Source organism: Lithobates pipiens, unplaced genomic scaffold (assembly GCF_037356315.1).
Source record: "Lithobates pipiens isolate NorthernLeopardFrog02 unplaced genomic scaffold, aLitPip1_a1.2 Scaffold_13, whole genome shotgun sequence".
Taxonomy (NCBI): Eukaryota; Metazoa; Chordata; class Amphibia; order Anura; family Ranidae; genus Lithobates; species Lithobates pipiens.
This window is the reverse complement of record NW_027507718.1, coordinates 206,471,941-206,484,732: the sequence shown is the minus strand read 5'-3', so window position 1 is coordinate 206,484,732 and position 12,792 is coordinate 206,471,941. Positions and strand designations below refer to the sequence as shown.

The window sequence follows — 12,792 nt, the reverse complement described above, 5'->3', positions numbered from 1 at the left end:
ATTATTTTCCCCGCTGTATATGTCTGGCATTCCAGGACAGATCTAGGCATTTGAGTCACACATCAGACTTTACGTTTATTTCATGTATATCCTTCATTAATAAGATTTCATGTTTAATATGGGTTTTTTTTTCTCCCTTTTTGTGGGAGGTCATTAGACATGTGCACACTGAAATATTTAGTTTCGGAATTTCGTTGTCGTACAAAAAATAACTTTATTTAGTTACTCCCGAATTTTTATTTATTTATTTTGTTTCAAAAATGCATTTGTCTGAAAACCCGAAATAATTAAGGCTGAATCTGTCATTGAAGGCTTATGGTGTCTGTCGAATGTTCTAAGAAGATTCGACGGAGCAGCTAAACTGTACGATGCTGCAGTCTTACATTTCCGTTTTGAATGTTCCGCCTACAAGCTATAGTAGAATTATAATGTATGACACTAGGAATAATTATATTTATTAATTCTTACTAGTCAACCAACATTAGAATTCTTCTATAGCCTATGGGCAGAGCATTTGACCATAAATGTCCACTTGCCGTGACTGCTTCGTCGAATTTTCATGTTGAATCTTTTCTCTCTATGTTAAATAATCTTGGACTAATAGAGTTAGGTTAGGCACATTCGACCTTTTTTGCCATTGTCTCTATAATGTTGAATCTTTTCTCTCTATGTCAAATCTTTTCTCTCTATGTCGAATCTTTCTTCTCTATGTAGAATAATCTTGGACTAATAGAGCTAAGGTTAGACACATTCGACTGCAGGTTTGATGGACACAGATTGCTATTGTCAGCGTCATGTCGATTCTCCTATCTATATCAAACTGTTGTCACAACAAAAACGAAAAAAAAGCACTTGTTTATGTCGGATCTTTTGGTTTTCAGATTCTGCACGTTTGTTATCGTTTGTTAAAACGATAACGACAATACCCGAAATTCGGACGAAAATGCATTCGGACGGAAGCGAATGCACATGTCTAGAGGTCATGGGGCCCACTTTGATTGAGAGGTTGTCCCCTCTAAGGACTATATTTTCTTTTAACTTATAGTTTGGGTCCTTCAATATGACACTCCAAGGCAGAGGTGCATGACCCAATTGAGGTCTGCCTCTATTTTTCTTTGTGTCTCCTTTACAGTGGGGTAAGATTTCTACCATTTTTACCAATGTCAGTAGGTTAGCACTTGGGTGGGGGGTTATTAACTATATAATTACCTACATGTGCTTTTTTTTTTATTTAACCCATACACAGCCTAATGGATGATCTTCCTAGCATTTCTTGTGTGGTCCTGGCCAATCTACTGTGTGGGTTTCCGGAAATCAACTCTATAAAATTGTCCTGAATTTTGGCTCTATTTAGGCTTCTAGCTGCTACTGTAAGATGTGATTGTTATTATTGATAACTGGGTAACATGTGGTATCTTTATTAATATGGATTTGAATATATGCATTTACATTTTAGAACAATCACTCATCTGTCCCTGATGAAGAGTCTGTAGAAATTGAAAGATGTAACAATCTGTAAAGATCTGATTGTTTGAACACTATGGCGTTGACTTACTAAACCTGGAGGAGTGCAGCAGTGCATGGTAGCCAATCAGCTTCTAACTTCAGCTTGGTCAGTTAAGTTTTGACAAAAAAAAAAAACCGAAGCTGATTGGTTTCTTTGCAGAGCTGTACCAGATTTTTAGTAAATCCACCCCTCTATGACGTGTGTACTGATAAGTGCTTGCTTTTATTTTGGTAAATAAATATATTTGTTTTATAAGAGTAATTATTTTGATGGTGCCTTAAAAATCTTGGCCTACCTTAGACTCTGTTCTACAACTAGTTGCATTTATTTATTTTTACTGGCATTCTTGTCCTTACAAGTTGTGCTAGGAAAAAATAACAATTAAGGATGTGTGTGGAACAATGAATGAACACGTGTTGTTGTGCATTGATGGGCTCTGCGTTAAACAACCTATTTAAAAAAGGAAGAGGCTTAAATTTGATTTAAGGCATGACAGTCTAGGGACGGTAACATTTGCACAGTACAATGCTCAGGACACTGGGGAGAATTTCTCAAAACTGGAGCAGACAGAATCTGGAGCAGCATTAACCTCCCTGGCAGTATGATTATTTCAGATTTTAGGTGCTGAAAGCGGTACAATTATTTTGCATGGAAACTTGGCGTTTTATATTGTAGGCCTGTCATTTTTAGAAATAACTCACTTAAATCTGCCCAAACAAGAGTCTAGTAGACATCCCGGGTATGATAAAGTTTGAAACACGAAATCATAAATTATAATATTATAAATAACTATAAATAATTATAACAAATGATAATATAATAATAATAAAAATTATTCAATCATGTAATCAAATCAAAAACACTGAAATTTGCTGAGTTGCAGAATTGTCGCTGTCATTACATTTAGTGTTTGATGATGAATTTCCCCATGAATCACTATCGCTCAATTCTGCAAGTGATTCTAAGGCCGCGTACACACGGGCGGACTGTCTGACGGACTTGGTCCGCTGAAACGTGTTTCAGCGGACAGTCCGCTCGTGTGTGGGCTTCAGCGGACTTTTTCAGCGGACAGTCTGGCGGACTAAGTCTTTCGGAATTTCCGTAATATTGTCCGTCCAACTTTGGTTTCAGCGGACAGTCCGCTCGTGAGTAGGCAAGTTGGACGGACTAAGTATGGCGCATGCTCAGAAAGGATTTACACGGCCGAAGGTTGCATTGCAGTGTATTGGACGTCGTATTTCTAGTCCCGTCGTACGTGCTGTACACGTCATCGCGCAAGCTTTCAGCGGACTGTCTGTTCATCGTGTGTGGTCAAGTCCGTTCATTCAAAAGTAGGACGGACTGTCTGTCGGATTGTCTGACGGACTTAGTTAGCCAGACAGTCCGCCCGTGTGTACGCGGCCTTATTTATTATCGCTGTTTTCTAGCTGGTCTAAAACCACTTTTGACGTAAATGGACATTTTTTTGGTTGATATGGACAATTTCCAGTTTCCTGGTAGAAAGAACAGTATTTATAATATAAAACTGCATGCAGGACAAACCACTAGGGACAAAGGGGATATGTAATTATTTGATGCAGTAATGTAATCTGTAAGATTACTGTGTAGCGGATGACATTTTGGACAAAGTGTGATTCATGTGTAAATTTCGTTTTTGCCTCAGAACAGTAGTGGGGTTCTGAGGGTTAATTATGTAGGTTAACTTTGACATCAGTTTGGCTGGGCCGTGTTAGAGTTCTGCTTGGTCATGTGTACAGTGAGGGGCACATGACAAGCCAGAACCAGGCCTGGTTGGACGTTTTGGGTATCAGCTTCCTCGGAACCAATCAGTGGGTGTGCCAGGCCTCGCTGAGGAGTCTGGGAGGGGTACTTAAGATGTTGAAGTCACGTGTTCAGAGGAGTTTGTGAGGCCCGAGCAGTCTGTTCTTGTTTCCTGGAACGGGATAGCCCCGCGAGGGGTCCTGGTCACGGGGTGTTCGACATCCCGCAACATGCTTCTGTTGGTTACCCCCAATAGACCCGCCTGGTCTGGGGTAGGGATCGGTCTGTTCCTGAGTCTCGGAACCGGCTGGTCCGAGGCGCAGTAACTGAGGGAGGATTCAATGTGTCCAGGTGTGCTCTCGGCTTGGAAGGGCACCACAGCTCGTGAAAGTGACCGGGGGAGGACTCTTCGGAGGAGGGCCAACAAGCTGGCATCCTGAGAAGTGCCTGGTTACTGAGTTGGGAAGGACATTGACGAATCCGCGCTTTTTCCAGTACTATCAAGGAGACGGAGAACGTTCCAGGTACTGAGGTAAAAGGTTCCTGTTCACTTTCAGTTACAACTTGTTCAAGGTCAGAGATTTTGCAAGTTCTGAATCAAAGTGCTGACTGCCATAATCTCTGGCTAGAGATTTGTTCAGCCTTGAAGCTCCCAGCTGCGAGTGGCTACTCTCTGGGTGGTACTAGAGACTTTGTTATGTCTGCAGTTCAAGGTGCCTGTGTTCTTCACCCTTGCCCTGTGTTCTTATACGAGACTGTGTTGTTGGATGTTACCCCTGCAAAATAAAACCTTTCAAAAGGACTTTATTGGTGTCAGCATCCAAGTTGTTGGGTATCAACCCTGGGAACCCCTAGCCGTGGAAGAACAAGCCAAGCGGAGGTAACCGGTAAGCCCAATAAGTTAAGACCACCCTACAAAGGGTTATGGCCGCTACAACAGTATACTGTATTTTTTACTTTTTGAATTTGGCACTGAACTCTGTCCCTGTGTGTCGCAATGCTCGCAGGGAACAGAGCCCAGCACTGTGACAGATCAAGTGAGACATGGCGGCTCGCAAATCACAGCAGGGAGACCTCACAGGATCCAGGGGACAAGGTAAGTAACCTCTACCTGGATGCTGCGATGCGATCCCGAGTCTGGCTTGGGGTTACCGCTTTTGGTATTGAAATCTCATCCCTAGTCAGACTCGGAAAGTCCTATTTTTCTATCCGTCTGTAGAGCGGATTGGATGAACACGGACAGACGGTCCGTGTTCATCCGATCCCCCATAGAGGAGAGTGGAGATCTGAACGGGCAGTCCCTGCACAGTGTGCAGGGACCGCCCTGTCATCCGCCGGCTCAGCGGGGATAAACAGAGCGATCACCGCTGACCAAGCGGATGTTCACTGGGCGGATCATCGCGGATCCGTCCCGTGTGAAAGGGGCCTTGGATACACTAAAAATTCAAGCTGAACTAATACGTTATTATCTGTTACAGCAACTGTTTTTCCTTTTGGGATAAATGTTTTACATACACAAATACACCCCTGTCAGTGACAAATGGTTTGTCTCATCCCTGTAACTTATACATCTTCTTCAAGAGAGCTTGTTCTTTTGAAAAACAGCAGACTTACTGGTCAGATCACCTGGTAAAAAATCTGTAATTGGTCATCGGTAAGCAGAATTGGTAAGCTGCAATATATTTAACATTTGCTTTTGGGTTTGAAACCACTTTAATCACTTTCTTGGTTAAACTTGTTATATTTGCTTATATTCACAATAAAACTTTATAACACTTGGTCTAGGAATCAATGAGATTCTTTGTGTGTGTCAATATGTTTCTATTTATTATATTTGGTGGCAGCATAGATCTTAAAGGAGTTTGAATAATGTGTTTTGTGTTTGGCTTGTGCTTTCATGGTTTTTAATTGTTATTTTTATCGAAGGCTATATTTGTATTCGTTCATTGTTTCTTTAGTTAATATAAATGAGGTTACTATTCTGAACGGCCTGTGGTGTGCAGCCCAGTTTGTGTTGTCTTTGGTTCTTTGCTCTAATAAGTTATGTGACAGCTCAGCTGGCACCTCTGCAGCTACAAAGAACCTTTTTTTTCTTTTTGTTCCCATTTTATGGGGGAGTCAGTAGGTGTGATGGGATTCTGAATCCCCTTTAATTGTGTTCAGAATAAACTGATCACAGTACATTGTGGCAAATGTCAGCACTATACGAATAATGATAATGAAAGGTAACAAAAAAATTTTATACTCACACTATCCATAAGCCGACTGTGGTGAATAGACACATTACAAGAGGTAGAAACATCCAGAGACTACATTGTTTGGTATCCATATCTAGGGAGTAAAGAAATAATTATGTTACTGCAATTTTAATGGAAAACCATGCAGTGCTTGTTTTAAAAATGACTCCAGGCAAGATATGAAAATATCCCTTTAGGTATTCCTATCTATCTATATAAATATATATATATATATATATTACATATAATCAGTGTAAGTGCCCGAATCTGTCCTCTGGTCTCTTGTAATCCCCTGCACAGCAGCCCTTTGGCAATGAAAGGGAAAGGAAGCACTCTGAGCCTAGGATTGGGCTCATCAATTTGCTGCTGTACCGTCTTTGTCAATACACACAGACTGGGGCAAATTCTGGACCGGGCTGCATTGCTTAAATGCTATGTAGTTTACAGAGAAGTCCAGGACCTCACTGTGCTGTCTGGATTCTTGATCGTAAGACTGCCTCAATGGAATTATAAATTATATTCCACCATGCTCAACTAGGCGCTTAGCAACTTTTTTCTGGAGTTCAGTTTTAATAACAATTTCAGCTTTTATTGCTGGTTCAAGTGCTGTCAGTGGGATGACTAGGGGGTTTATTAGTGATTATAAAGACCCCTTTCTCACCCTAAAAAAAGCACCCAAAAAGCTCACGAAAACCTATTTCCATTAAAATCAATCAATGCTTTCACACTGGGGCAGTGCGCTGGCAGGGTGGTGAAAAAATGCCCCTCTCTATTGCAATTAATGGAAAGCTCTTCAAAAGCTCCTGAAAAACTCTTCAAAAGTGCTCAGTGTTTTATTGGCAGTTTAGAAGTGCTTCAGTGCGAAAATGGCCTTAGGACTTTGATTAGTGATCTTAAACTGGTTGTAAAGGCAGAAGGTTTTATTATCTTAATGCATTCTATGCATTGAGATAACAAACTTCTGTGTGTAGCGTAGCAGCCCCCCTTTGCCCCCTAATACTTACCTGAGCCCCATCTCTATCCATGCCTTGGCCATCCGGGACTCTCCCTCCTGATTGGCTGAGGCACAGCAGTGGCACCATTGGCTCCCGCTGCTGTCAATCAAAGTCAGTTAGCCATCAGGAGAGCGGGGGACAGGGCCAAACCACGGCTCCATGACTGAATGGACAAATGGAGCTGCAGCTCAGCACCGGTGCCCCCATAAAAAGCTGCTTGCTGTGGGGGCACTCAACAGGAGGCAGGGGCCAGGAGTGCTTAAGAGGGAGCTGAGAATAGGAGGATCTGAGCAGCTCTGTGCAAATCCACTACACAGGGCAGGTAAGTATGACATGTTTGTTATTTTTTAAAGAAAAAATAAATGAGCCTTTAGTATCACATTAAGACCACATTTACAGTGTGTGAGCATGTCTGTTTTAGGTATGCTTGGATAGATATATATTTAATTGCAATATTTTTTATTGAGATTTAACAGAAAATGACAGCATTTGTTTAGTTTTACAACTGATTCTACTTGCATGTGATTGGGCATTCATTGCATTCTTTACATTCTTTGCATTCTTTGCAAAATGAATTACAAAAAGTATTACTCTTTTAGTAAATTAACCCCTGTATCTCTTTGACAATGCTGTTTGGCTCAGCACTAAAACATGGGCTGAGTAACATGTTCCTCCATACATGTGTTTCTTTTGGCTCCTGTTACTGGACAGGGTGGCAAGGGAGTAATGGAGAGCAACTCACTGCTGTTGCTTAGCCCTGAGTGGACAAAGTGCAGGGTTGCTTTAAGGGTTGAAGTCCAATGCTTTACACTGGAAAAAATGTAACACCCACACTATGGCTTTGATTTACTAAAGGCAAAATAACTACGTACTTTGCAAGTGCAGTTGAACTCTGCATGTGCAGTTGCTCAAGAGTGTAAATGAGATGTTCACTTGTTCACTTTACAATGAATATCCAAATCTCATGCAAGGAAAATTAAAACGTAAAAAAGTAATTTTGCTTGCACGTGATTGGATGATGGAAGTCAGCAGAGCTGCCCCTCATTTACTAAGCTCTGGAGCAACAGCACTTGCAAAAGTGTAGTCTTCTTGCCTTAAGTAAATCAACCCCTATGTGCCCAGCAGAACCATAATGATGCTAGAATGTATTTTTGAATAATTTAAAATATATATGGTTTTCCAATTAGTTTGGGGACTAAAATAACAAAAACAACTGTATAGAAAACGGTGTCCTCAATATGTCATGGAGCAACAGTGTGGTAGACACCTTTACTAATAGGAAATTGAAATTGAAGCATTTTTTGTGTAACATGCTCTGTTAACCACAAGAAGAACAGAAGTGTACCACAACAAAGCATCCCTCTTTTCTGTCAATGTTTACAGAAACAGGTGCCAAATAGGAACTTTTTAGCTCATAAACAGCTCCCCATCGCAAATTCAGTTAACAAAAGTCTGTCTCCCTAGACCAAGTCCATACACACAGACCGCTATAGAGAAGGTATAGCTAGGATATCAATCACAGCAAATATGTCAAAAGCTACTCTGTCTAGTTGAAGCTGTTGCCTTTTGACAAACAAACACATTTTAGATATCAGTACCAGTCCTGTTTATTAGTCTGCTAAGAATGTACCTTTTGCAAAAAGAGTAAAAGAATTTGAGTACTTTGTGATGGCACCACTGGGCTTTGGAACCCATTCTGATGGTACTGGTTCTATGTGCACCTTTGTGATGCCTATTTTGTCTTTTTAAGGTGGTAATCAGGGGTTACACCACATGACAAATTTACTTGAAGAAATACCTAAATAGCCAGAAAAAAAATGTAGAAAGTGAGTTTAGTCCCAGGTCCTTTATAAGCCCACCACACATGCCACAATTTCACCATTTTCTTTACAACTTCCTATATATTGACAACCTATATATTATGAGAATCTAGTTAAATGTTCCTTCCAATTTGTATCCAGTCAAGTAAGTCATTGCACTATATAATTGTTGGTATTGCTCAAGAAGATTGCAGTCGGACTGTAATATGCATGGCGAGCTAAAGTTATCACTACATTGCAGTCAAAGCCTACACTAGCTGCAGTTTACTCCTCAAGGCTAAACATTATTGTTTTTCTCTTTATATTTCTCAACTATCTGCTTTTTTTTTTAAAGCAAGGGCGGGAGAGAGACTGTAAAAATAGGCTATTCAGTTTTTTGTTTTTATTATCCCCAAACTGTAAGGCCGCGTACACACGCGCGGACTGTTCGCCCAACTTTGTCCGTCCAACAGTTTCGGCAAACAGTCCGCTCAAACTTAGCATGGACGGACATGGCCACACACGACGGACGAACAGTTTGCTGAAACCGTGCGCGATGACGTGAACGGCACGTACGACGGGACGAAAAATACGACGTCCTATACACTGCATTATAGCTTTCGGCGTGAAAATCCTTTCTGAGCATGCGCGCAACTTTGTTTGACGAACAAGCCTACACACGAGCGGACTGTTTGCTGAAACAAGGTTTCAGCGGACAGTTTTACGGAATTTCCGAAAAACCTTGTCCGTCAAACTGTCCGCTGAAACTGTCCGCTGAAAGCCCACACACGAGCGGACTGTCCGCCCAAACACTGTTCAGCGGACAAAGTTGGGCGAACAGTCCGCCCGTGTGTACGCGGCCTAAGTTAATCTCTTGCTGAACACATAACTAGTGATGTAAGTAACTGAGTTAAAATAAACTGAGTTACGTAATGCAGTTACTTTAGAGGGTAACGAATAATCTAACTGATTACTCTTCCCCTCATGGTAACTCAGTTCCCATGACTTGGGCAGAGTTACCTCAATTACATCTACCGCTCCCGGGAGGCGCCGCCGTGGCCGTGCTGCCTGGCCGTTCGTATCGCTGCAAGGAGGGGGGCTTTCACCCGCTGAGCTGAGAAGAGGCTGAGACTCAGAGAGACTGTCTGGGCCGCCCCGCCTATCCAGAGAGAGAATGTAGGGAGGCGGGGTGGACACTGAAAAATGAAGTCAGCTGACCAGCTGAAACCAATCAAGTGAAGGGGAGGGTCTCTCTCTCCCCATGAGGAAAGGCATCCCTGGAGGCATTCAATTAAGTGGCTGATGATTCGAATTGCAGTGCAATCGATCCATCCCAAGTCCTTCACCACCTCTGCTTCTTACTGATCCCATCCCTACCCATCCACCATCACTTATACAACAGAGGTGATGGGGGGGATAGGGCAGGGATGAGATCAGTGGTGGTGAGGGATGGGATCAGTAAGAGGCAGAGTTGGTGGTGGTGGGAGAGAATGGCACCGCCACCGCTGCCATCCCCCCCAAGTACCACGCTGCCTGACACCCCCCAGTACACCACTGCTGCCACCCCCCCAAGTACATCACCACCACTGCCATCTCCCCAATTACCACCGCTGCCACCCCCCCAAGTACACCACCACCGCTGCCACCCCCTCAAGTATAAACATCTTTGATATTAAAGATGTTATAGAACGTAATTGCATTATAGAATATTAAAAAAAAGTCACAGTTACTTTGCTGAGTAACTAATTACTTTTCTAAAGTAGTAAATGAGTTACTAACGCAATTACTTTTTGGGAGAAGTAATTTGTAACTTAACGAATTACTTTTTTTAAAGTAAGATGACCAACACTGCGCATAACTCATATAACACATATATTTGGTGGCAAGAGAAGTGGGCTATAATGCCCAGCCACCGCACATGTGCATCCACAATTCATTGCGCACTGCCAGCACACAGACCAAGCTGTCACTGACAGCACTTGGTCAAGGCATCTGATCAAGAGCTTGAGGGATGGGCTCCTGATCATGCGACCAATGTGAGAACCAGTCAAATCTGTCTCATGATACACAAACCATACAGCCTTCCAGCCATTAAAGTACACTTAAAGCACTGCCAAGAGGCAGTGTTAATACACACTGCTGCGGTTGTGTCACCACAAAGTGAAAAATATACCACTTGACGTGCTTGGCTGGGTAGACTGCCATCAAATACTGCATGGGACTACTGCAACCATGAGCCAAACACTTGGTCTGGGGTTGCAGCGTGGTATTCCTATTCAAAATCCCTTTCAAATGAAAAAAATACAAAGAAATTCAGAAGACAACAGTATCGCTTGCTGAATCCCTACCAGCTGTTTCCTTCTGAAAAGTGATTTCTTTGTGAATTGAATTTCAGAGGGGTGGTAGAAACTGCTGAGACTGCCAACTATCTAAACACGCCCTAAAACCCCTCAGTTTGCATGCCAACAATTTCCAGCCTGTTGGAAGATTTCGGCAGAAAAAAAAGACATATTCCCTTCTTTATATAATGTTTATATTTTATATAAATAATTGTATATATATATATATATATATATATATATTTTATTTTTTTGTATAAATATTTTATAGAAATAATATTATTGGCTTGTCATCCATATTTAACTCACTTTTTATAAACAAAGCTCAAACTGGTATTCTGTAATAGGCAGAACCACTTTGTCTACAGCAAGCATTTTATCTTTATTTGTGCAGATTTTGTTAAATCTCTGTCATGCGGAGTCAGAGAAGGCATTTTATTTTACTTGGCTTTCCAGTAGAAGTGGATTTTGAACCAAATAAAACAACAGATGTGTATTTCCTGCTGTTGCATGAGTTCTGCGTGGTTTCTAATAAAAATTTAAACTGCATTAATACAGCCTTGGAATCTTATTTAAATAACAAAGAATCAATATAATTAAAACTGAAATAATTATGCTGATAGGCTCATTGCAACCTACCGCTTGGTGTCATAATGTTTTACAAATGCAATTTTCATGTTCCAAGTGTCTATAAAAACAATGGAGCACGAATCTACACATTGTAAATCAAAACAATAAAGGAGAAATGCTGGGTGCTATTTTTGTCTAAGATTGCAACAAACTATGCGTAAAAGGAACTGGAATTAAAGAGATACTGGCACCTTTCCCAGTGAGGACTAATACACAACTTGCCAGCACTCCCATGCCGTTCCTTTCTCCATCACAGCAGGAAATAAAATCCTGGTTGATTTGAAACAACATAGTCTGTTCTTATTTCACTCCTTTTACACCCTGGCTAAGTTTTGTCAGAACACTGCCTGGTTTTCTGTTATATATTACATGCATGTGAAAAAAAGTATTTTATTTCCACCCAAAATTACAAACACAACTGAACAAGCCAGAGGCGTGAATCCCTCTACCTTCCTACCTATTGTGTCCATTGAGGGCTAGTTTGAGTTTCAGCTAGAGAGACAGACAGTCTAAAAGAAAAGAGCTTTTTTAGTGATCTGTGACATTAAAGTGTTACTAAACTCAGGATCCTGCATTCACTATGGTCTCCCGCAGTACACAGAACATGGAAATGCAATTGTTTTAGTAAATATAAACTGCTAAATACCTTTTCTCATCAGCAATATATAGCAGTCTTGCGACTTCTATCAGTGCCTGCACTGGCTGTCCTATCAGGATGCAGGACCTATGACCCTCTGTCTGGACAGTGCTGATTTGTGCATACAGGATCAAACAGCCTTTCTACACAATGCAGAGGTTTCACTGTGAGTATAACAAGCATGCTTTACTGCAAACTGATTTTACTGTTGTGCGTTTAGTAACACTTTAATGCCATAGGTGCACCTAATATTATGTGCATTTAAAATATATATATATATATTGCAAAAAAGATATAAAACATTTGTTTAAGCATCGAACTGCCAACTTCAATGTATGGTTGTTTATCTTCTTTAGAGACCAAACAATTTTCTTCCAATGCCAAAGTCACCATTTACATATTTGTATATTGTGAGCATATCCCTTTTTAAGGATCTCTTCTCCAGGGAGAATATGTTTAATGCTTGTTGTCATTTCTCAAAACTGAGTTCCTCCAGCCCCCTTATTAGCTTTGGTGCCCTTCTCTGGAATCTTTTTATTTAAAAAACATCCTTCCTCAGGATTGGTGACCAAAATTGAAAAGCATACTCAAGGTGTGGCCATACCAGAGTTCTTTTTAAGGATTTAGAATTATAGTATAATTATAGAATTTCATTTTTTCACTTGAACTTTTTAATGGATGCTAAGAGTCTGCTAGCCTTGCTTACTGCAGCGTGGCATTGCCTGCTTTTACTGAGTCTGTGATCTACTAGGACCCCCAGATCCTTTTCTGTCCTTGATTCCCCCAGAGGTTCTTCCCCTAGTGTGTAACCTGCATTCATATTTTTAGCTCCCAAGTGCATTTTTTACCTTTTTCAATATTAATCTCTTAAAGCGGAGGTCCACCCT

The 12,792-nt window shown here is 41.1% G+C and overlaps 1 protein-coding gene across 3 annotated transcripts in view; it reads right to left on the bottom strand.

Moving 5' to 3' along the window:
- Positions 1 to 12,792, bottom strand: part of TMEM150C (transmembrane protein 150C) — a 283,807-nt gene that overhangs the window by 20,827 nt on the left and 250,188 nt on the right. For all 3 annotated transcript variants that reach the window (XM_077476159.1, XM_077476158.1, XM_077476160.1), the window contains one exon: positions 5,518 to 5,599. In XM_077476159.1, coding sequence (XP_077332285.1) covers positions 5,518 to 5,597 — 80 coding nt within the window. In that variant the 5' untranslated portion in view covers positions 5,598 to 5,599. The remainder of the gene's footprint in view (positions 1 to 5,517; positions 5,600 to 12,792) is intronic.